Source organism: Hypanus sabinus, chromosome 7, assembly GCF_030144855.1.
Source record: "Hypanus sabinus isolate sHypSab1 chromosome 7, sHypSab1.hap1, whole genome shotgun sequence".
Lineage (NCBI taxonomy): Eukaryota > Metazoa > Chordata > Chondrichthyes > Myliobatiformes > Dasyatidae > Hypanus > Hypanus sabinus.
The window spans coordinates 136458359-136483833 of NC_082712.1; the positions used below are offsets into that span (position 1 = coordinate 136458359).

Sequence of the window (25475 nt, forward strand, 5' to 3'; positions counted from 1 at the left end):
CGTGGACTTGGCTCCAGTTTGCTCCATAATCCTCAATTCCCCTACTCTTTGAAAATCTATCTGTGCCTTTTATATATTTAATGAGGTAGCTTCCATGCTTCCCTGGCTGAGAATTTCACAGGTTCACTATTCTCTAGAAAAAGCTGCTCCCCCTCCTTTGCAAATGAATCTACACCCCGGAGATAAAAATGGTAAGTAGGTGTGGCCTAAGGTAAATCCCACTAAGCTGTCTGCCAACCAGAAAATGATCTAATTATTTCTAGTGTTTGCTCAGTCCATGTAAGAATATTATCTCCAATTCTATGTGCTCCCATGTTGCCTCTGTGGGTTCTTATTAATCCCAAAACCCCAAATACTACAACACCCCCCCACCATCCACTAATCACACCATCAAAATTAGTCTGGCAGATTAGCAAATTAGTCAAACATAATTCTCCTTTCATAAGTCCACATTGATTCTGCTAGTCCTATTATTCTCTTCAAGATGCTATTTACCAGATCTTTCATTTTAGACTCCAGAAGTTTTCCCTATCACTGATCATTAGCAATGGGACAAAGTATTTGGCTTTATATCTTTATGTTAGTGTGGGTCAATCAGCAGTAGTTCCTACTCCTGATCGTTGTCCAATGATCTCTGAAGGTATTAAGAACTTGTAAACATCAGATGGCTATAGCACTGAATGGTCTGCTATTGCTTACTGTCATACTTACCAAGTAATACCCCTTGGGATAAAGGATTGGGGGACTTACACACATTTGCAGGGAAGGAGCACAGACAAGACAATACTCTTAGCAAATACTAAAGTTTACGATTTCAGAAAACTAACTGGGCCACAGAATCTTTAAAATATTGGCTACTGATTGTTAGAATAATAACTTTTCAATTAAATTAAGTAAGATGGAATAAGTTTCTTTTTCCATAGACACTGGGGAAAATTTTAAAAAGTAGTTGACCGAATTTGGTATCTCCATTCAGTAATGTTGACCACAAAATGAGAACTTTTACATACATGCCAATCTGTTGTAGTATTTTGACTGAGCTAAGTTATTGGTGCATTGCTTCAGGTTTCTGAAACAGAACGGGAAGATTTGGAAGAATCTGCAAAAGTTCAGCATTGGGTGGAGAAGCTGTGCCAGACTCGGTTAGAGCAGATCTCTTCAGCAGAGAATGAATCCCTTGAGGTAACAGTTGTGCAAGCTATCCAGGAATTCAGAAATCTATCCACTGCATATTGTTACCATTTTCAGTAATGGGAAAAATTATTTTATGACTAATGACAGCAGTCTTGTGGTGATGTCCTGTCAATAAAACTATTGCAAGTGACAACAATTGAAAATCTCAAAATACCTTTATTTCTTGATTTTGAATTTTCAGGTATACAGTGATCTTACATGTTATATGCAAAAAAGATTTATTTATATTTTTCATAATTTTACCTACAGTTCAGGACCTGCTTACTAGGGTAGTTGATTGTGATTAGAGAATGGAACTGCTGTAAGGAATTTCAGGTTTCCAGCAAGGATGCCCAGTGAGGGGTGATTTGTGATTAGACATATTGATGATAAATGAAATAGAGTAGATAGCCAAAGGAAAGTAGGGGAAATCTGGACAATAAGATTATAACATGTGTGAAGGTAGAAATAAAATGAATCTATTAAAAAATGAAAAATAAAATGAAGACCAGGATAATAGATTGAAGAAAAGTTGTCTAGAGGGGTTGCAAATACAATGACAATGACCTTGGCAGTGTTTCAAGAAAGTACTTTATATCCTGCTTAGTGTATGCATGAATAAACAGAAGGAAATTTGATCATTAAATAAGGAAAATACATGGCAATGGCAGAGCAAAACATGACAAGCGTATGCAAAGGTTAAGAGGAAAGTCAAAATAATTTGAAAAGTAAATAGTGATGTTAAATTTTCATGGGAAGATTTTGTGGTTCTCAACACAAAAGATTAGAATCAGGATGTGAAGAGGAGCATGCTCAAAAGAAAGATAAAAATCACAAGCAGCAATGGCAGATTGACAGTGATATCAAATAATTCCCTTTTCCAGGAAGACATTTCAGACAGAACATCAGATAATGAGATTAAAGTTTGAGATTTTGAAATAAGTGTACAGTATATGGCTTTTCAATAAAGACAGGAAACAAGCTAACCAAATACAATAAGGTTAAAATCCCTTGCACGGTAAATATACATCTGTACGTACTGAAAGAATCAAGTGAAGTCAAAACAGAGATGCTGTTTCATACATTAAGTAATTGGGAAAATAGTAAAAATTGACAGCAAACTAACTAGTGACTTTAATTTAGGAATGAAGAAGTAATGTCTTCTTGAAATTATGAGCATTGGTGGTAAGAAACATAATGAAGTGACCAATAAAGCACAGAATGAGAGAATAGCTTGAAACTAAGTGTATAATACTGATTAGTCAGCACAGGTTCCAGGCTTACTTGACTCATTGAATTGTTTGAAGAGGAAATGATTCAAAATAATGCAGCAGATGACATTCCAGAAAGCTTCCAAAATGTTGCTGTTTGCTAAAGATAACAGATGGATAAAATTGCTAATTATAGGGTCAGAAGTTCTGGAGCAGAATGCACAGGCAACTGACTTAGAAATACAAAAGTGATGGAAAGAGTATGTACTAAGATTAAAAGGATTTAGAAAGCAGACTTATGTAAGCATCTGTACAGGGCAAACTGCTGTTCAGAATTTAATTTGACAATTTAGACTTTAGAAATAAACTTCATCTTGAAATGTTCCATGAATGGAATAATCTGCGTTGATTAAATTGAAAAAGAAACTATTAACTTGCAAACTGGCATAGAATTTTAAAATTATATTTAAAATTGATAACTGGCTTAGTAAGAAAAAAATGTTATATAGGAAATTAAAATGAACCGGAACCCAGGTTTTGAAAGAAGCCTGCAGGTTTTAACTATAAATTTTAACTATAACATTAAAATAGCAATCACATTCAATGAAGTCATTGAAAGCACCAACGGACTATGGGTTTATTTAGTGAAATAAAGAATTGTTAAATAATTAAATTATTTTTTGATGTGAGCCAATAATGGGAGGACTGACCTTATTCCATGTTAGCTCAGACTTTCTAGATTAGAAGCCGAGTAAACAACAACATGAGGAAATTACTGTTGCTTTTTTTTCTGTATCTCCTCCATTGCTGAACTTATAAAATATTATGTGCGAATGGCAATTGGGAATTTTATCCAACAATAATGTAATGAATTTGCCATGAAAGTTTATGCCAGATGCAGGAAGGTACAAGGGACTGCTTCCCCATTTATTCAAATCTAAAGCAAACTGCTGCAAGAGCTGCATATCGTGTTTTTTTTTTAAATTGTTGGCTATAGATGGGCTTTGTAAATATTTTAAGGTCCTTAAAATGCTTACATAGTGCAAATATTTGTACATTTTTCTTAAATGTTTCTGAATATTTGTTAATGTCAGAAACATTTTGTGTTTGGCAGCTTTAACTGCACTGTTTGTCCCAAAGTTTTCAGCTTAGCTACTTAAAAATATGTATGTGGTTTTCTTGCAGTCTACAGCTTTGTCACAGATGTGTCATATTGACACCAATGACATAGGTAGACAAGGTGAGGAAGTCCTGAGGAGAGATTTTAGGGAGCTTGGTAGGAAGCTGTGAAACAAGACCTCCAAGGTAGGAATCTCCGGATTGCTGCCTGTGCCATATGCCAGTGAGGGCAAGAATAAGATGACTTTGCAGGTGAATGTGTGGCTGAGAAACTGGTGCAGAGGAAGGGGGTTCAGATTTCTTGATCATTAGAATCTCTTCTGGGAAAGGTATGACCTATACAAAAAGAATGGTTACACCTGAGCCCAAAGGAGTCCAATACCCTTGTGGGCAGGTTGGCGAGAGTTGTTCAGTGGGTTTAAACTAATTTGGCTGGGGGATGGGAAACAGAGTGATAGTACTGAAGATGAGGTAGGTGGTTTACAAACAAAGGCAATGTGTAGTGAGGATCCTAGCAAGGAGAGGCTAATAATAGGGCAAAATTGCAGTCAGCATGATGACTTGCAGCATAAAAGGCGGATATAATTGAAAGGGGTGAATACAGGACTGAAGGTGTCGTATTTGAATGCTCACAGTATATTGAATAACTAGATGAACTTGTAGCACTGTTAGGGATTGACATGTATGATGTTGTAGGCATCATTAAATCATGGCTAAAAGATTATAGCTGGAATTTTAATGTCCATGGATACATGTTAAATCAAAAGGACAGGCAAGAAGGGTGAGGTGGTGGCGTGTCTCTTGGTTGCAAAATGAAATTAGATCATTAGAAACAGGTGACATAAGGTTGGGAGGTGTTGAATTATTGTGATTAGAGGTAAAAAGACCCTGTTGAGAGTTATATACAGACCCCCAAACAGCAGTAAGGATGTGATCTACAAATTACAACAGGAGATAGAAAATGCATGCCTAAAGGTCAAGGTTATAATAGTCATGGGGGATTTCAATATTCAGGTAGATTGAGAAAGTCATGTTGGTGCTGGATTCCAAGAGGGAGAATTTCTAGTATGCCTATGAGATGGCGTTTTAGAGCAGCTAGTGGTTGAGCCCACTAGAGGATCAGCTATTCTGGATTTGGTGTTGTGCAATGAACCAGAATTGATTAGAGAGCTTGAGGTAAAAGAACCCTTGAGGAAAGTAATCATGATATAATCGAATTCACCCCGAAATCGAAGAAGGAGGAGCTAAAGGAGATGTATCAGTAATACACTGGAGTTCAGGGAATTACAGAGGCATGAGAGAAGAGCTGGCCAGAATTGATTGGAAATGAACACTTACAGGGATGACAGCAGCACAGCTGTGGCTGGAATTTCTGGAAGCAATTCAGGATGCACAGGATATATATATCCCAAAGAGGAAGAAGTACTCTAAAGGCAGGATGACACAAATGTAGCTAACAAGAGAAGTCAAAGTCAACATACAAGCCAAACTATCAATTGTTTGGTGACAATAAAGTAAAGAGAGGGCATATAATAGAGCAAAACTTAGTGAGAAGTTAGAGGATTGGGAAGCTTTTAAAAAATAACAGAAGACAACTAAAAAAGTTATTAAGAAGGAAAAAATGGAATATGTTAGTAAGCTAGCCAATAATATTGAAGAGGATACCAGAAGTTGCTTTGGATAAATTAAGTGTAAAAGACAGGCGAAAGTGAATTTCGGACAGCTAGAAAATGATGCTGGAGAGGTAGTAATGAGGGACAAAGAAATAGCAGACAAACTGAATAAGTATTTTGAATAAATATTTTGCATCAGTCTTCTCTGTGTAAGATATCAGCAGAGTATGATGGAAGTTCCAGATGTTAGGGGGCATGAAGTGTGCAATGTTATCATTACTAGGAAGAAAGTTCTTGGGAAACTGAAATGTCTGAAGGTGGATAAGTCACCGGACCAGATGGTGAACATTGCAGGGTTCTGAGAGAGGTGGCTAAAGGCACTGAGGAAACATTAGGAATGATCTTTCAAGAATCACTAGATCTTAAATGGTTCAGAAAGACTGGAAAATTGCAAATGTCACTCCAAGAAGTGAAAGAAGCAGAAGAAGTGAAATGATAGGCCAGTTAGTCTGATCTCAGTGGTTAGGAAGATGTTGGAGTCAATTGTTAAGGTTGTGGTTTCCGGGTATTTGGTGGCACATGATAACATAGGTTGTAGTCAGCATGGTTTCCTCAAGGTAAAATCTTGCCTGACAAATCTGTTAGTATTCTTTAAAGAAATAACCAGCAAAGGGGAATCAGTTGATGTTCTGTTCTTGGAAAGGGTGCCACATGTGAGGCTGCTATGAGCCCATGGTATTACAGAAAAGATTCTAGAATGGATAAGGCAGTGTTTGCTTGCCAGGAGGCAAAGAGTGGGAATAAAGGGAGCCTTTTCTGGCTGGCTGACAGTGACTAGTGGTGTTTCATAGGGTCTGGGTTGGGACCAATTCTTTTTATGTTATATGTCAATGATTTGGATGATGAAATTGATAGCTTTCTTGAAAAGTTTGCAGATAATATGAAGATAGGTGGAAGGGCAGGTAATTTTGAGGAAGTAGAGAGGCTACAAAAGGATTTAAACAGATTAGAAGAATGAGCAAGGAAGTGGCAGATGGAATATAGTGTCAGGATATGTATGGTAGAAGAATTGAAAAGGTTGAATATTTTCTAAATGGAGGGAAAATTTAAAAAAAAAACTAAGGTGCAAAGGGACTTGGGAATCTTTGTGCAGGATTTCTCAAAGGTTAATGCGCAGGTTGAGTCTGTGGTGAGGAAGGCAAATGCAATATTAGCATTCATTTCAAAAGGTCTAGAATATAAAAGTAAGGATTTAATGTTGAGATTATAAAGCACTGGTGAGGCCTCACTTGGAGTTTTGGGCACCTTATCTTAGAAAGGATGTGCTGAAACTGCAGAGGGTTCAGAGGAGTATGATTCCAAAATTAAATGGCTTGTCATATGAAGAGCATTTTATGTCTCTGGGACTGTATTCACTGGCATTCAGAAGAATGAGGGGTGACCTCGTTGAAACATATGGAATGGTGAAAGGCATCGATAGAGTGGATGTGGAGAGGTTGTTTACTATGGTAAGAGTGTCTAAGACCAGAGAACACAGCCTCAGAATAGAGGGGTGTCCTGGAGGAATTTCTTTAGCTAGGGAGTGGTGAATCTGTGAAATTTGTTGCCATGGGCAGCTGTGAATGCCAGGATTTTATGTATATTTAAGGCAGATGGTGATAGATTCTTGATTGGACAGGGCATGAAGGGATACAGGGTAAGGCAGGAGACTAGGGTAGAGAGGGAAAATGGATCAGCCATGATGAAATGGCGAAGCAGACTAGATGGGCCAAATGACCTAATTCTACTCCTATATTTTATGGTATTATGTTGTTGGAACCAGATTGAAACAAGGATGACTATGTTTCAGGGAATCAGGAAGTGATCTGTTGTGCAGGGTACCCTATCTCTGAACTGAGTTTGTTGCCATTGTATATATATACTGGTCAATTTCTTGTCAATAATGACTCCAGAGTTATTACAAGATTATTTTGTGTTAATGCCATTTAATGTAATTGAGAGGTTGTCAGACTCTCTCTTGTTGGAAATAATAGTTGTTTTGCACCTGTGTGCCATGAGACATTCATCATACTCTTGTCTCAGATGTCCCTATTCTCACCAAAATCTAGGTTATCTTTATTTGCATTTTATCCCTGGTATTATTGCTCATCTTTACTTATTCAGGGCAAGATATCTGCTCTCAATGTTTTTGTTTTATTTGATTAGATCTGGCTGATAGATTCATTTGCATTCTCTTCTGCCAATATGGCAGACAATTCCAAAATTTTCCTAGAATTTGTTTCTAAGCATCATTTGGTACTCCTCTCCCTTGTTTGATCTACTGTCACCTCAATTATGTGAGGTGTTCATCAATCAGCATGAATCCATCTTAAAGAACATAATGCTCTTTCCTCCCCATTCAACTGCCCTCCTCACCAACTCCAGTACTGAACCTGCATAATTTCCTTTATTTAATCCAACTCCAAGGGCTTCTGTCCTTTAATCTACCGCTCTCTCTGTGGCAGTGATGGTTACAACTAGCAGTTAATTCTCATAATTATTTCAGAGCCAATAATGAGATAGATTTCTTCCGCTGTTTGTAAATTTGCAAAGCGAATTGTTTACCTTGGTAGTTTTTAAAAATTTTTCCAGTGTAGTCATTATCATTAAGAATACTGTTGCAGATGTATTCAGCTCTAACTTCATCACTTCTTTAAGTTTGTGAATTTTACAACTCATATAAGTTTGATACATTTTTTGACTTTGCTTAAAAAGTTATTGTTATCGAACCTTTGGAGGCAGATGAATTCTTTCGAGCTGAGAAACAAAAAATTGAAGACGCTGGAAATTTGAAATAAAATCAGAAGTTGCAGGAAGTACTCAGTAAGTTCAAAGCACAAATTTCATCAGATTTCTTTAAAAGGATCTTTGATCTAAAATGTTATCCGTATTTCTCTTTCCAGAGATACTCTGGCTAGCTGAGTATTTCCAGCATTTTCTGTTTTCTTTCAAACTGAGCCTGATTAGAATGATTTTATTTTCAGAATATGTTCCTGTGCTACAGTAATTACAAGCCTTAGATTTTGGAGAAGGTTTTCCTACAATAATTATCAAAGCAGCTTAAATGTATGATGGACTAAATATTAAAAGTATCAGTTGCAGATACATTTGGAGTGAAGATTTTATTGTTTGCTTTTCACGTGAAATTTGTAAATTTTTGAAAGAAGTCCTGTTGTCCACTAACAGGGGTCAACCGCACTGCAACCCCCTCCTGTGTCCGTGCGGACTTTCCCCGGTGGTCTCCAACTACATACTACAGATCTTGATGACATCAACTTAGATCAGCTTGACCAGTCAGCAAAGCGGATAGCACCTCCTCCACCAGCGCCTCACTTCGCTCCATCCCCACATCCGTCCAAGATGCCATCGCCGACAATCGCAACAGCACGGAAAAAGCCTGCTCCGCCTCCACCACATCATCCAAAAACATCCCACGCTGGCTCAAAGGTGTCATCAGTTCCACCCCCTCTGCCACCAACACCAATCCCCCCTTCAGTGCCCATTCATCCCATTGCCTTTACTCGTTCCCAAGGTGCCATTCAAGATGTACGAGAGAGTAACTCAAACTATTACTCACACCCGGACCTGGACTCAGGTCGTGACTGGGAGGCACAGAAGTTTGGTTCAAAAGCTGAGTACAGTCCTATTTACAACCGGATAGGGGAAAGTTCATATCCAACCAGTCATAAGGTATTGATTGTCATGAAGTTTGTTTCATTTGTTTTGCCACCTCCTTTGGAATGTATTTTCGTCTATATTTCCAGTCTTAAAATATCCACTTCATTGTAATGCACACTGTGTTCATTTGCCTTTCTTTTGTCATTTATTTTTTTATTGTTCATCAAACATTTCCATAAGATGCATTTCAGATATTGTACATATATATCATATAGTCATACTTGCCACAAATCTCCACAAAATATTTATCTGAGGTATAACTTATAGCAAAGAGAGGAAAGAAAGAACAAGAAAGGGAGAAAACTATGTACAAGTAGGGAGTGATCTTTTTTTTAACAACATATTCATTTATTTATGAGAATAAAATCAGGCCTATGAGGTGTTATTAAAATACACAATGCTATGATTCAAATGAGCTGAAGTTAAAATTCTCAGCTTTAAAACAGAATGCTGCAGGTACAAACCCAAATTTAGTATCTTAATCTACAATTCAGAATTGTTATATCACTTTACTACTGAGCACTGCATTTTTGGAGCTGTTGTAGTCAGAACTGCAGAACAGAAGTCTGCAATTCATATTTAGTTTATTTGAAACATTTGAGTTCTTTCTGATATTGTACAGCATGGTAATATTGAAAATAATTTTAGTTATTACAGATTGTGAATTGACTTTCTTGATAAAGATTGTCTTTAGTGAAGTGTGAATTTTGCTTTGATGAAAGTGAACATTTGTTTCCCAATATAGCGTGACTGGCAGTACAAAAGGTAAAACTCAACAAAGTTAGCAGCCATGATTTGAAATATACATATTAGTTTATAATGCTAGAAATGGTTAACTGAGCTCTACCTTTTGTTACATCTGGTCAGATGTGCCTAGCATGTTATTTGCCTTTGAAAACGGCATGTGTTTGGGGTGATTTGTCGCCAGTGTTCATACACAAGTTCTTAAGAATGTTGATTGAAATTCTGTCTTTACATGCTCAGGTTATGAGGAACACATCTCATGCTAGCAAAATTTCATCAGCATCCAATGCTCCATTGGTATGTGAGAAAACTATAGTGTGTAGTAATCAGCAAGACTGTGGATTTTCTTAGCTTTAGTGTTGGATTTATGTCAGTATAATAAACTGCAATTGTCCAATATTAGAAGATATACCATGATTTTTGGAGAGCAGATAAATGGTTAATTGATTCATACCCAATATGACATTTTTTCCTTTTCAACACTGATTAGAGAGAGCATTTTCCCTATTCTGTATTGGACCTACATTTGAGTAGATTCTGAGATATACATGCCACTTTATTGTCATATTACTTTAAAATATCCATGCATTGGCAGGATAGGAAAACATTTATTAATAATGCTTTTTTTTTGCAAAAAAAACACAATTGTAATTGAGCTACTGTTCAACTGAGTTATTTTCCATTGAGTTGCATTTCAGTATTAGTTTTTTATGGTACAAAACAAATTTAGGTTTATTTCCAAACATTAAAAATGTAATTGCCTGATTTTTTTTTATCATTTCTATAAACAACTAAATGATGTACTGCTTTACATTTCAAGGTCATCTTTAGAAACATTCTTTTAAGAAAATATATTAAAATGTTTTAAAATTTAATATGAAAAGTGAAAGGGTGCATTTCTTAGATGAATATGTTTTTGAGTAACATTGCATTCAACAAGTGTCACTTATCAAAATGAGATACCTACATTTTTACTTACATGTAAATTGTGCTTTCCCCTTCCAACTATCATGGATGGCTGTTCATCATGCACATAACTTCAGCAACTTGCCCCAAGCCCACCTATGCAAAAACGACCACTGGGGCCTTTGGCTTCCAAGCCAGTCATGTTGCCTCCTAGCCCTAGCCTTATAAAAAAGACATGGGTTAAATCTGACCTGGTAAGTTTATTTTAATCTTATTTATCTGCATTGGTGCATACTTTTGACATTCTCTGTACTTAAAGTAATTTGTAATTTTTGTGTGATGGAATTTAGAGTTGGGATAACTTTCATATGAAACTATTTCTCTATATTGTCATGGTCTGTATTTGTGCCAAAAAGCTTTCACCAGTCAAATAGAATTGTCAACTGTATTAGGTGCAGTGGCCATTGTATGCTACTTATGTTGGATAGCTTGGCCAGAACAAAGCAAAAGACACTATAATCATAAAAGGGCTAAGAATGATTGAAAGACAGATGTTGAAAGCTGCTGGAAGAAAGTTGGATTCACAGGCTAGAAGAGTAACTAATACTTAATATGATCACAGATTGCAAGACATCTGTTAAATCTGGCATATGTGTAATTTTGGTCTTTGATTTTTTTTATATTTAAGTGCAAGACAGTTGTTAGAAACCATCTAGTTTTCTTCCAAGATTTTGGATAGATCTTGGTTATGAACAAGTGAAGGATTTAACTTTAGTTAACTTACATATCGCTTAATATTCATAATCTAAGTTACATTATGGAAATGGAATTTACTTCCAGACCTATTCTTGTGGATGCCAAGTGGTTATTAATTACATATTTCTGAAGATCAAAGTAAAATTTACTCTAGCTGTTCTTTCTGTCACCTTATCTCCTGTCATTATCCTTCTCATTCCTAACAATTCCCAAAGCTTTCTAACATTTATGCTGTTTTCTACATGTTGACATTATCTGCACATAATTCTGCCTGGCCTGTTAAGTTCCTCCAGCATCTTGTGTGTGTTGCTTTGGACTTCCAGCGTCTGCAGAATTTCTTGCGTTTATTATTCTGCATGTGATTTTTTTTGCTGGAGCAAAGTAGTTCACACAGATGGTTCAAAAGCTTTTGGGGAGCAGATCTCACACATCCAAAATTAATGTGGTGAGGGCTGACTCTGAATGCACAAGTATCCCAAATATTATTAGATTAACTAACACCTGTCACCATGTTCAATGTACTAAGTGACAAAACCAGTCATGTCTCCAAGCTTCTTCGAACTCAGTCACAATGGTGCAAATAACTTAGCCAATATTGTCTGGTTTGATATAGGATAATTAACACAACCCCATTGTTTTACGTTGATTAAACATGGGCAAAAAAAAACCTTGTTGTTTACTTGTTTACAACAAGAAGCTGAGCAAGGAATATTGGTCAAAAGTTTAACTTTGTCACAAACAACTCTGACCCTTTGGAAAGGTCATGCTTCTGTGCTAGAAAGTTAAGGTTAGCAATAATCCCCTCAGGACCTGGAGAGTGAATATCCATCACACCACATCACTTAAACTACGACTCCTCAAGTGCTCATTGATTGCAGTGAAGGTTTCTCTGTCAGCCTTTATCTTTATAATTGATCACGGTTATAGAACTTCGAGACAGGATTACGTTCCAGACACTACTTTTTTGAACAATTGCTAGTTATTTGTCTGGTGTTTATGGCTTCTATGTTAAATTTAAGAGAGTTGTAATGAAAATATGCTTGCAACTAAGTATGGCAACTGAACTGTCAGGATATTATCAATATTTAGTTGATTGTCATATTGTACTTGGGCAGGCTTGATCACAAAGTAGTTGGAAATAATAGCAAGAGGGAACAGTGATGTAATAATTCCTATTTTTAAATCGTGTATTACATCTTTCTAAAAATATAAGGACATCCAAAAAATTGTACTTTCTAAAATAATGAGGATTAAACTATTTGGAAGATAGATCTAGCTCACTGGAGATCAGAGATGGTAAATTCAACATCTGTGAAAAACAAGCACAGGTTTATCAATTTATCAATTAGCATGTGCTTTCATTGTAATGTAGGCAACTTGCCAACATTTAGCTACCTAATCTTTCCAATTATCTTTGATCCAGCCACCATAATTCATTATATTCACTGACAGCACTTGTCAGCTGAGACCCAGCATCATGAGTGGCTAGCCAAATTTAAAACTAGCTTGTTCTTTTAAAGTTTGCCTCCACTGCTTGAAGAGGAGGTGCACTCTGGCTGAAGCAAAGACTGTCAATCATGTAGAAAGTAAATGGTAGTAGGTGAAGAATTGCATGATATGGAAGAGAATAACATCCCAGGGTTATGGAAAGCCCAGATGAAGGAGGTCCAAATAACAAGAGATTGACAGTGTCCAGCGTTCCAGACATCTGAAAATAAGGATCTGATTGATGTAACACCACAAACATATAGACAGTGCGGTAACAAATTCAGTTATGTTTACAAGGTCAATGAATGCATCTTCAAATACTCTATCCATCAGCTGCAACACTGGGTCAAATAATGATCATTTCCATTATTCCACTGACTACACTCTCAATGATCAGATTCATACTTAGCATAAATATATTCCATCATACCCTTAGAGTAAGCCAACATTATTTATCATTATTTATGTTGGAGGACATTGGCTGTTAGTGAAGCTTATTTTGCTAAATGAGATGAATCAATTGGAGGTGATGCTATCCTCGCAACTAATCTTCAGTTTTGCACAATACTTCTTCTTCATTCTGTGTGACATGCAAGCTGCAGATGGTACAAACATGCACCTCCTTCCATTTTAGCCTTTAGCTTAAACTTCATTTCCCTTTCAGGTTCCCACAAAATGAAACCTGACCAAATGAAGACACATCATCACTCAATTTCACACTAACTCTCACCAGCTCAGATACAAGCTCTGCATAAAATTTAGATAACATGGAGCTGGGATCGCTAACTTATGAAATTTCCCAGGCTGGAGCCTGAGTACATATCAACATGTTTATATCCAGTGTCAAATGTTTTTACTTACAAAATTTTATTTGGTTTGGAATATATATTTTGTGATGGCTTTTATTTTTAGATTGTGATAGATTTGTGATGATCAGCGACAGAGGCCCAGTAAAATTCTATGAATCTTAATGAGTGTGAATTGTTTTTTTGTGACCAGCTCAAACAAAATGAGACAGTTTTGGTTGCCTGCTCCCGTCCTACTGTTCTTTCTGCATCCTATGACTATTGGAATGCCGCAGGGATCAGTGCTGGGTCCATTGTTGTTCATCAAATATATCCATGATTTGGGTGATAATGTCATTAACTGGATCAGCAAATTTGAAGATGACACCAAGATTTAGGGTGTAGTAGGCAGTGACGAAGACTATGAAATCTCACAGCAGGATCTGGACCAGCTGAAAAATGTCAGATGGAATTTAATACAGATTCATGTGAGTTGTTGCACTTTGGGAGGACCAAGCAAGATAGGTCTTACACAGTGAGCACTAAGGCATATGGTAGAACAGAGGGATCTGGGAATACAGGTCCATGATTTCTTGAAAGTGGCCTCACATGAAGATAGGGTCATAAAGAAAGCTCTAGGCGAGTTGGCTTTCATTGATCAAAGTATTGAGTACAAGAGTTGAGATGTTATGTTGAAGTTATATAAGACATTAGTGGGGCCTTATTTGGAGTATTGTGTGCATTTTTGGGTTACCTAACTACAGGAAATATGTAAAGAGATTTAAAGAGAACAGAGAACATATACAAGGATGTTGTGGTACTGGAGATCTGAGTTCTAGGGAAAGGTTGAATAGGTTAGGACTTTATTCCCGAATACACAGAAGATTAAGGGGAGATTTGATAGTGGTATACAAAATTATTAGGGTATAGACAGGGTAAATGCAAGCAGGTTTTTTTGCACTGAGGTTGGGTGAGACAACAAATAGAAGTCATGGGTTAAGGGTGAAAGGTGAAATGTTTAAGGGGAATACGAGGGGGAAACTTCTTCATTCAGTTCATTCAGAGGGTGGTGAGGGTATGGAACAAGCTGCCAATACAAGTGGTGGATGCAATTTCAATTTCAAAGTTTAAGAGAAGTTTGGATGGGTACATGGATGGAAGGGATATGGAGGGGTATGGTGTGGATGCTGGTTGAAAGGACTAAACAGTTTAAATGGTTCAGCATATACTATGAGGTAGGAACTTGGGACCATGAATTCAGAACACGTACTCAAGAAAGTGCACATTTCAAATCCGGAGGTGGTTTAGGAAGCACTTGCATGAAGTTCTGGAAAAATTTGTCCCATTGAGGCAGGGAGAAATGGTAGGGTAAAGAACCATGTTTAACAACAGATGTTGAACATCTAGTCAAGAGGGAGAAAGAAGAGTACTTCAGTATTAAGCCGTAAGGGACAGATGGGGGTCCTGAGAGTGACAAGGTAGCCAGGAAGATGCTTAAGAATGGACATGAGAAGGCCTGATCGAATAGGATGAAAGAAAAGCTCAAGGCATTCTACATGTACAGGAAGAAAAGGAGCATGAATAAAGTGAGGCTAGGACCAATCAGGGATTAAGGAGGAAATGTGTCTGGAGTCAGAGGAGGCAGGGGATATTTTTCATTGTAAGGTGTGTGAGCGTGCCTGTGCACACTCTTTTGCTACTCGTGTATAAAGGAATTTAAACTGAGCACAAAAAATTGTTACCCTCTACTTCATTAGCATGTTAAGTATATTTCATGATCAAGCACAATCACATTTCCTTTTCTCGTTTCTGATGCGGACGGTGCTGACAATGTGGAGTTTGCGATGGTTTTTCTACAGATTTTAGAACTCTTATTTATACTGTTTTTATTGAAGAAATTATTGATTCACTATGTCAAATTTCAAAGTAGCAAGAAGTGTGAAGCACAAAATAACTTTTAGTTAATTTAAAGTGGAACGGCTTAATGAAACAGTAGAAAGCTCATCAGCTTAGGGACATGCAAGAAATATTTATGTTCAATACGGAAAATAGTGTTACCTGCATGTATTGCCATGATGTAAAATTGCTGGAGAATTTGAAAGTGGGAAGAAATGGAGTGATATTTGGAAACTTGACTTTTTAAAAACATCATTTAGCAAGCAAGTCACCTATGGATGGTGTGCAAAAGCTCCGGAAATAAAATTCTTCATTATCCACTACAGGCCTACTGTGTATGCTTTGTGAGAGTGCAGATGAACAAGAGTGAAAATGATCAAACTCAGAGGATATCAAAATTCTTATTGACAGTCTTTTGCTAGCAGCTAGCTATTTTCTAAAAAAATAATTCAGTGCGTATGTGTTGTCACTGGGCAAAATATTGTGCAGCACCAGATTTTTCTGCATATTTGTCATTAAAAATTAGAGGGAACATTGGCAGGGAAGATCCTTAATGAATACTTTCCTACAGTATTTACCAATGAAAGTTCAAGTTAAATTGTCATTCAACCATACACAATAATATTGCCAAACAAAGCAGCATTTCTCCAAGGTCAAGGGGTAAAATAGGGCTCTTAAGAGTTTGAAGGTAGGCAGGAATCTTGACAAATGTGAAAAAAAGAGAAGGCTAATATGTGGAACATATTGACATTAAGAAAGAGGATGTGTTGGAACTTCTGAAAATACATTCAGATAGATAAGTCTTTCTAGCCAGATAGTGTGTACTCCAGCTTACTACAAGAAGCTAAGGAAGAGATTACTGTATTTTTGATGATGATTTTTGGCATCCTCACTGGCCACAGAAGTAGTGCCAGAAGATTGGAGGGTGGCAAATGTTATTCCTTTGTTCAAGAAAGGTAATAGGGATAATCCTGGGAATGATAGAGCAGTAAGTCATCAGTGGTGGGAAAGCTATTGGACAGGATTTATGAGCATTTGGAGAAGCATAGTCTGATTAGGGATAGTCAGCATAACTTTGTAAGGGTCAGGCCGCACCTCATGAGCCTGATACAATGCTTTGAGCAAGTGACAAAACAAATTGATGAATGTAGAGCAGCGGATGAGGTGTGAACGGCTTTTCATAAAATGTTCAAAAGGTTCTTCATGATTAGTTCCCCATGTTCAAATTTCAGGATTCATCCAGAAAATCATAAAGCATAGGATTCAGTGAAAGTTGGCAGCATGGATTCAGAATTGGCTTGCACACAGAAGGCTGAGGGTAGGTGTTAGATGGAAAATATTCTGCCTAGAGGACTGCAACCAATGGTCTTCCGCAGGATCTGTTCTGGATCCCTGCTCTTTGTGATTTTTATAAATGACTTGGGAAGGTGGGTTAGCAATTTGCAGATGACATGGTGGTTGAAGGTGTTATGCATAGTTTAGAAGGTTGCTATAGGTTACAATGGGACATTGATAGGTTTCAGAGCTGGGCTGAGAGTGGTAGATAGAGTTCAATCCTGAAACTTGTGAAGCAGTACACTTTGGCAAGTTGAACTTGAGGACAGAGTACAGGGTTAATGGCAGGATTCTTAGCGGTGAAGAGGAACAGAGGGATCTTGGGGTCCACTTCCATAGATCCCTCAAAGTTACAGCACAAGTTGATAGGGTGGTTAAGAAGGCTTTTGGTGTGTAGGCTTTTATTAGTTAGAGAATAGAATTCAAGAGACATGAGGTAATGTTGTAGCTCTATGAAACTCTGGGTAGGTCACGCTTGGACTAATGTGTTCAGGTCTGATCACTTCATAATAGGAAGGATATGCAAGCTTTAGAGAGTGTGCAGAAAAGCTTTACCAGGACTCTTTCTGGATTAGAGAGCACGTGTTATGAGGATAGTTTGAGTAAGCTAGGGCTTTTCTCTTTGGAGTGAAGGAGAATGAGAAGAGACTTGATAGAGGTGTGTATAAGATAAGAGGCCTAGGGACATTTAAGAGACTTTTAGATAGGCACATGGATGAAAGGAAAATGGAGGGCTAAGAGGGAGGGAAGAGTTAAATTGATCTTAGAGTAGGTGAAAAGGTTCGCACAATATCATGAACTAAAGACCCTGAACTGTGCTGTACTTGTTCTATGTTTTATGAATTTGGTTGAATGTCTATGTGAATGGGCAAAAACTTTATAATGACACATTAGCTGCCTGAGCACATTATTTACAGGTCATTGAGCGTGCACTGTTCCTTCCAAGCACAAACTTCCAAGAGAACGCTGGATCCATGCATGACACGGGATCTTTCTGCCCCTGAGCTTTTTGGCTCTGTTCTCTAATACCCTTTACCCAGGTTCACAAAACACAAGAATTTAATAAATAGAATGAGGAGAAGGCCATTCAAGCCTACTGTGCCATTCAATAAAATCATGAAGGAGATTTTGCCTCAGCACTACTTCTCTACACTAATGCCATACTCTGTGATTCCATCTGAAATCAGAACATTTCCCATTGTCCCCATCTCACTTGCGTATCAATGAGACAAAGCACTCTCACCACTCCTTCCCTTCATGGACAGTTTATCTGGGTCAACTGATGTCAAATCAGAAGGCATCAAAAAGAGACCCAAGTTGTTAAGGGAATTCCATGATTACCAGCATTTAGAGGAGCACCTGCTGGTGAGTCATTGGAAAATGTGCCTCATCATATCAGCTGCTTGGTTTGCTGGTGTTGTGTACGATAGCATGACATCTTTGAGTATTAATCATTCATGATCTACTCTGGAGGTTACTTAGGAATAGGGTTTTCAGAAGGTTGGCATGGGTTCTCCATTGTATGTATGTATGTGTCTAATTCAAAACAGTTGTTGAGTTTATCTTTATTGGTCATACTATATCCATTCCACTAGTACTTAAATTCTGTGGGTCAACAAATATCTGTGCATTAAAGTACAATCCATTCTTTAAGCTAGCCCTAAAACTGAAGAACTGTAGAATAATTGCATTTAATTTCCTGCTCTTGAGTAACGATGAGAAATACTTTGTAGTCTAATCTCCCTGAGATGAGCTGCCTCTGGAGACTAGTGATTATAATACCTCTTTTACAATATATGATGAATGAAATGTAAAATTCAGTGGAAAGATGTGCTAAATGTCAGTGGCATATATCAAGTTATTAGATGATCTTTGAAAAAGCATCAGTAGGTTTGGATAGAGTCTAAAATCACAATATTAATTGGAGATGGCTGATTATTTTAAAACCACTAATAGATTTAGTTGGTGCAAATATCAGTGTTGGAAGTAATATGATTAGTATGAGGTAGATTTTCATTCATGTATATTTACTTAATCAGTTAATCTGTAAGAGCTAATGCAATTATTTAATGCAAAAAACATTGGAAATGTTGCTTAGTGTTATTCAATTTCTATTAGTTACTATGCCTGCTATGTGCTCTGAGAGTGCTGGATATTAAACTCTTTAACATAATCTTCTGCTGTACACTAATGTGCCATTTTTTTTTAAAAGAATGTGCTCTCAGAAAAAGAACAGGTATAATGCAACCAATTCCATGTGAAAATTGCAGCACAGCATCAGGCTCTTTGGCCCATCTAATCCATGCTGAACCTTTTAGATTGCGTACTCCCAATGAGCTGCACTGGGAGCATAGTCCTCTTTACCCTTCCCATCCATATCCCTATCCAAATTTCTCTTCAATTTTGAAATCAAGCTCACATGCACCATTTGCACTGGCAGTTTGTTCCACACTCTCAGGACCCTCTGTGAAGAAGTTTCCCCTCATATTCCCCTTAAATGCTTCACCTTTCACCCTTACCCCATGACCTCTAGTTGTAGTCCCACTCAACCTCAGTGGAAAAAGCCTGCTTACATTTACCCTATCTATGGTTGGTTGGTTGGCATCTATCTATCTCGAAGGACTTTGGGTAATGATGGTGATTACCTTCACAACCTTGGGTGGGAAGTATGTAGATCCTGAGATCCCAATCAGCAAGATCCCCCTCTCAGCCTCCCCAGTGTAAACTAAAGGAAAGCTTACGAAGCAATACATTTGGTACCAGCTTGGCTGCAGGAACTGCTGGAGGACATTGAATGACCCAGCCGCCTTAGGGGATCCACTCTAGATTTCCTGGTTGGGTTTATTCCTGCAGCCCTAGTCTCTCCCGAGACTGCCCACAAGGCAATGGGGCTTATTTACCTATAGCTGGGACTCTGGTTCATGCACACCAGGGTGTGTCCACAAACTGGTGGATGTGCGTACTACGTATACAGGGAACAGACCTCCTCCCTGTCCTCTGTAGTTCAGCCTGAGTCTGAAAGGAGTTCAGTTCCGTGTGTCACCAGTGAGGAGGCACTTCATGAGGCTTGCTTTTGGAGAGGCTGTGTAATGGGAGGGAGGGACTTACTCTTTCCACAAGACTTCAAGCCAGTGGTGGATGCTGAAAGTGAGAGCAGCAAGCACTACCCACTACACTAACACACCAGACTCATCACAATAACCATTTTGACACCAACCCTATCGATACCCCTCATATGTTTATATACCTCTATCAAATCTCCCTTCTATCTTCTGTGTTCCAAAAAATAAACCCTATCCTATGCGATCTTGGAACTCAGGTCATCCAGTCCCAGCAACAGCCTTGTAAATTTTCTCTGTACTTTTTCAACCTTATTTACATCTTTACAGTAGGCAGATGACCAAAACTGCACACAATACTCTAATTTCAGCCTCAGCAATGTCTTATACAATTTCAACATAACTTCCCATCTCCAGTATTCCATACTTTGATTTATGAAGGCAAATGTGCCAAAGCTTTCTTTACGACCCAATCTACCTGTGATGCTAATTATAGATCTATATTCCCAGATCCCTTTGTTCTATAGCACTCATCATTGCCCTACAGTTTACTGTGCAAGAGCAACTTTGGTTTGTCCTACCGAAGTGCAACTGTTTGCTCTTGACTGCATTAAATTCCATCTGCCATTTTTCCAGCTGGTCCAGATCCTTTTGCAGGCTCTGATAGTTTTTCTCACTGTCCACCACACCTGCATTCTTGGTGTCATCTGCAAATTTGCTGATCCAGTTAACCAAATTATCATCCAAATCATTGATATAGATGGCAAACAACAACAGACCTAGCACAGATCCCTGTGGCATTCCACCTGTCACAAGCCTCCAGTCAGAGACAACCATCGACTACCATCCTCTGGATCCCTCACAAAGCCGATGTCTCATCCAACTTCCTTTCTTTCTTTTTCAATCTTTTTAATGAGTTTCATATAAATATAAAAAAAACATAACATAATAATGAATAGGTTATGAATACAATAGACAAGATTACATTAATAATAGGATAATGATATCCTATTAAACATCAACAACAAAAAAGTACATTAATCAATCAAGTCTATATAATTATATATGAAAAAAAACAAAACTAATCATCAAAAGAAAAAGAAAAAAAAATTAGAAATGTGTGAAAGAAAATATATATATGAAACAAACACTAAACTAAAACTAACATGGGCAATAATAACAGTTTATAAGTATATGATAGTGTCAAAGAACTCCGGAACTCCATACCTGAACAAGAATAAACAAAGAGAAGGTCTGGGAAAGGCCAAATTAATTCATATGAAAATGTCGGATGAACGGTCCCCAAGTTTCTTCAAATTTAATTGACGAGTCAAAAATAGTGCTCCTAATTTTTTCCAAACTCAGATAAGAAATAGTTTGAAAAAGCCACTGAGACGTGGTAGGAGGGTTTACTTATTTCCAATTTTGTAATATAGACCTTCTGGCCATTAATGTTACAAAAGCAATCATTCGTCTGATTGAAGGAGAAAACTGATTACCATCCTCATTTGGTATACCAAAGATTGCAGTAATAAAGTTAGGTTGTAAATCGATGTTCCAAATTGAGGAAATGGTAACGAATATGTCCTTCCAATAGTTATGTAAAGTAGGACATGACCAAAACATATGGGTCAGTGAAGCCACTTCTGAATGACATCTATCACATTGAGGGTTAATATGAGAATAAAATCGAGCAAGTTTATCTTTAGACATATAAGCTCTATGTACAATTTTAAATTGTATTAAAGCATGTTTAGCACATATAGAAGAAGAATTAACCATTTGTAAAATTTTTTCCCATTTATCTGTTGGTATATTGTATCGAAGTTCTTTTTCCCATTTTTGTTTAATTCTATCAGACATCTCTGGTTGTATCTTCATAATCATGTTGTAAATAAAAGCAACTAATCCCTTCTGACAAGGATTTAAGGTAAAAATCAAATCTGAGAAATCCGTTGAAGTTGAGTTGGGAAAAGATGGTAAAACTTTATGTAAAAAATTTCTGATTTGTAAATATCTGAAGAAATTAGATTTAGGTAATTCAAATTTATTGGAAAGTTGGTCAAAAGACATCAAAGTACCTTCAAAAAAAAGGTCACGAAAACATTTTATACCTTTCCTTTTCCATATGCTAAAGGCTTGATCTGTCAAGGAAGGTTTAAAGAAAAAATTAAATAAAATAGGGCTATCAAGCACAAAGTTTTTCAAAGTAAAAAATTTCCGAAATTGAAACCAAATTCGTAATGTGTGTTTAATAACAGGATTAGATATCTGTTTATTAAATTTAACTAAATCAGCAGGAAGAGAAGAACCAAGAACAGAGAATAAAGAATATCCCTTTACTTCATTGCATTCCAAATTTACCCACTGCGGACACAATAATGAGTCCAAATCTAATTTCCAATACGTTAGGTTACGAATATTATTCGCCCAATAATAAAATCTAAAGTTAGGCAAAGCTAAACCACCATCTTTTTTAGATTTTTGTAATTGCCTTTTACTTAACCTGGGGTTTTTGTTTTGCCACACAAATGAGGAAATTTTTGAATCAATGTTGTCAAAAAAGGATTTAGGAATAAAAATTGGTAAGGCTTGAAATAAATATAAAAATTTCGGTAAAATCATCATTTTAATAGCATTAATCTGACCAACTAATGATAAGAATAAGGGAGACCATCTTGTAGTAAGATGTTGTATTTGAAGAAGCATAGGTAAAAAATTCAGTCTAAATAAATCTTTATATTTCTTGGTAATTTTTATACCTAAATAGGTAAAATTATCAGTAACAACTTTAAATGGAATCCTGTCATTCAATAAAGTTTGCACATTTAAAGGGAATAATTCACTCTTATCTAAGTTTAATTTATAACCAGAAAAACTACCAAATTGAGCCAACAAGGATAAAATAGTGGGAATAGATCTATCAAGATCAGAAATATATAACAGCAAATCATCAGCATAGAGTGATAATTTATATAATTTCTCATTACGAGTAATACCAAAAATATTAGGAGATTCACGAATAGCAATGGCTAAAGGTTCTAACGCAATATTAAATAATAAAGGACTTAAAGGACAACCTTGTCTCGTACCACGAGATAATTGAAAAAAGGAGGATCTATAATTATTTGTAAGAACAGAAGCAACAGGTTTATAGTATATTAGTTTAATCCATGATATAAAATTAGGACTAAAATTAAAATTTCTCAATGCATTAAATAAATATGTCCATTCAACTCTATCAAAGGCTTTTTCAGCATCTAATGAGATAACACATTCTGGGACTGTGGGTGATGAAGTATGAATTATATTAATCAATTTTCTAACATTAAAAAAAGAATACCGATTCTTAATGAAACCAGTTTGATCTTCTGAAATAATCTGTGGTAATACCTTTTCTAATCTAGTGGCTAAAATTTTTGTAAGAATCTTAGAATCTACATTTAATAATGATATAGGGTGATAAGATGTACATAAAGTAGGATCTTTATCTTTTTTAAGAATTAGAGAGATAGTAGCTTCATAAAAAGACTGAGGTAATCTCTTCTTAGCAAATGCATCGTTAAAGATTTCACATAACCAAGGGGAAAGCAAAGAAGAAAAAGTTTTGAAAAATTCTACAATATAACCATCAGGGCCAGGAGCTTTCCCTGAATTCATTGATGAGACAGCCTCACCTATTTCGGCCATAGAGATAGGAGCATCAAACAAGCTCCGATCTTCATCTGTCAGTTTAGGAATATTCAAATTGTTAAAAAAATTATCCATCATGGACAGATCACCATCAAATTCTGATTGATATAAAGATTTATAAAAATCTTGAAAAGTATTATTGATTTCTTTATGATCAGTGGCTAAATTACCATCTTGTTTACGAATTTTAATAATTTGTCGCCTGGTCGAAATAGCTTTTAATTGATTCGCTAACAGTTTACCAGTTTGATCACTGTGAATATAGAATTGAGCTCTAGTCCTAATTAATTGATTTTCAATTGAAGAAGATAATAATAAACTATGTTCCATTTGAAGCTCAACTCTCTTCTTATAAAGTTCTATGGTAGGAGTCACCATCCAACTTCCTACCTCATCTTGAATCCCATCTGACTGAGCCCCTCTTGCAGGACCTTATCATTTGGGAGCAATTATTACCCCTCTGTCATCAGGCTCTTGAATCAGAGAGAATAACTTCACTCACCCCATCACTGAACTGTTCCTATAACCCATAAACTCACTTTCAAGGACTCTTCATCTCATGTTCTCAATATTTATTGTTATTATTTATTTTTGTATTTGCACAGTTTGTTGTCTTCTGCAGGTTAGTTATTATTCTGTCCTGTTTGGGGAGGGGGCTCATTGATGCTACTTTTTCTCATATTGTCTGTGAATAACCACACAGAAATTAATCTCAGGGTTGTATATGGTGATATACAGTATACATAGTTTGATAATAAATTTACTTTGAACTCAAGAACCTCACACTCGTGAATAATTCAATGAAAACAATCATGTTTTGGTGAGTTAAATGAGGGCAATGCCCAAGAATATTCTGCTTTGAGTGCTACAGTCAGTCTCTAGGTTACAACATGGCTCCATTTCTGAGAATTGTTCAGAACTTGAAATCCTTGTAGGTAGGAAATAAACAAAAATAGTATGTGGGAGAAATTCATAGAAATAATTGTAATGGGAATGCAAGAAGCCATGGGAGAGTAGAGGCCAGCTGGCCTCACTGACCCTATGATTGAACTGATTTTGCTCCACTCAACCCAACCCCAGTTATCATGGCTCTTGTGGAATGGGTAAGCAATGCCGTGGGCTGAGAAAGCATGCAGAAATGTCCCATCTCCCACCTAGTGGAACGGGGCTGCAGACCCACATTAGCCAGCCAGTCCATCCCACCAGTTACCCAAAAACTTATCTGTTTGTATGGGTTCCATAGTCTGGTGTTTGTAACCGGGGGAGAACATGAACTGTTGTTAGTAATATATTTAATGATACCTGCTGTTCCATATTAATGTTGCATTGTATTTGTATTAACTGCCTGCCCTGCTGTCTCATCCATTCTATCCAATTAGTTTTAAGAACTATAAATCACTTCTAGCAGCAGCCCCTGAAAATTAGTTTTCCTGCCCACACTCTTCTAGGCAATCGCAAGCATTGGAATACATTTCTTGCTTATAATAGGAAGCCTGTGCTATGAAGAAGACTATGTTTCCCCTGGGAAGCAGTGACAGTTATTATGGCATCTGCTGGAACTGGAACTCCAGCCAATCTCCTTCACAAGAGCAATGCCGCATAAACACTGCAGGCTTGAACAACTACTGATCGGTGCCAAAAAATAAGAGTGCCTCAGGCAATTACCAGCTCACTGATGCCACAAACAATGAGTGATGCTGTGTTTCCCAGGGCAAAAGTTTGACTATATTTTCTACAGCAGGAAGGCAAAATAGTTGTCACTTCTAAATGAGGTGACTATTAAAATGTCATAGGATCATTGCCAGCTATAAAATATAATATATCCACACAAAAGATGCATTAATTAAATCATGGAGTGACATGGTAGGGGTGTAGTGGTTAGCAGAATATTTCACAGTACCAGCGACCCGGGTACAAGTCCTGCCACTGTTGGTAAAGAGTTTGTATGTTCTCCCTGTGACCACGTGTGTATCCTTCTGG

The 25475-nt window shown here is 37.0% G+C and overlaps 1 protein-coding gene across 3 annotated transcripts in view; it reads left to right on the plus strand.

The window, feature by feature from the left end:
- The window catches only part of ush1c (Usher syndrome 1C), a 183090-nt gene that overhangs the window by 96083 nt on the left and 61532 nt on the right, over positions 1 to 25475 (plus strand). Inside the window, exons 17-19 of one of the 3 annotated variants that reach the window (XM_059975710.1) lie at positions 1066 to 1182; positions 8342 to 8845; positions 10621 to 10737. The exons of the other annotated variants lie outside the window; for them this stretch is intronic. Coding sequence (XP_059831693.1) covers positions 1066 to 1182; positions 8342 to 8845; positions 10621 to 10737 — 738 coding nt within the window. The remainder of the gene's footprint in view (positions 1 to 1065; positions 1183 to 8341; positions 8846 to 10620; positions 10738 to 25475) is intronic. 3 annotated transcript variants of the gene reach the window in all.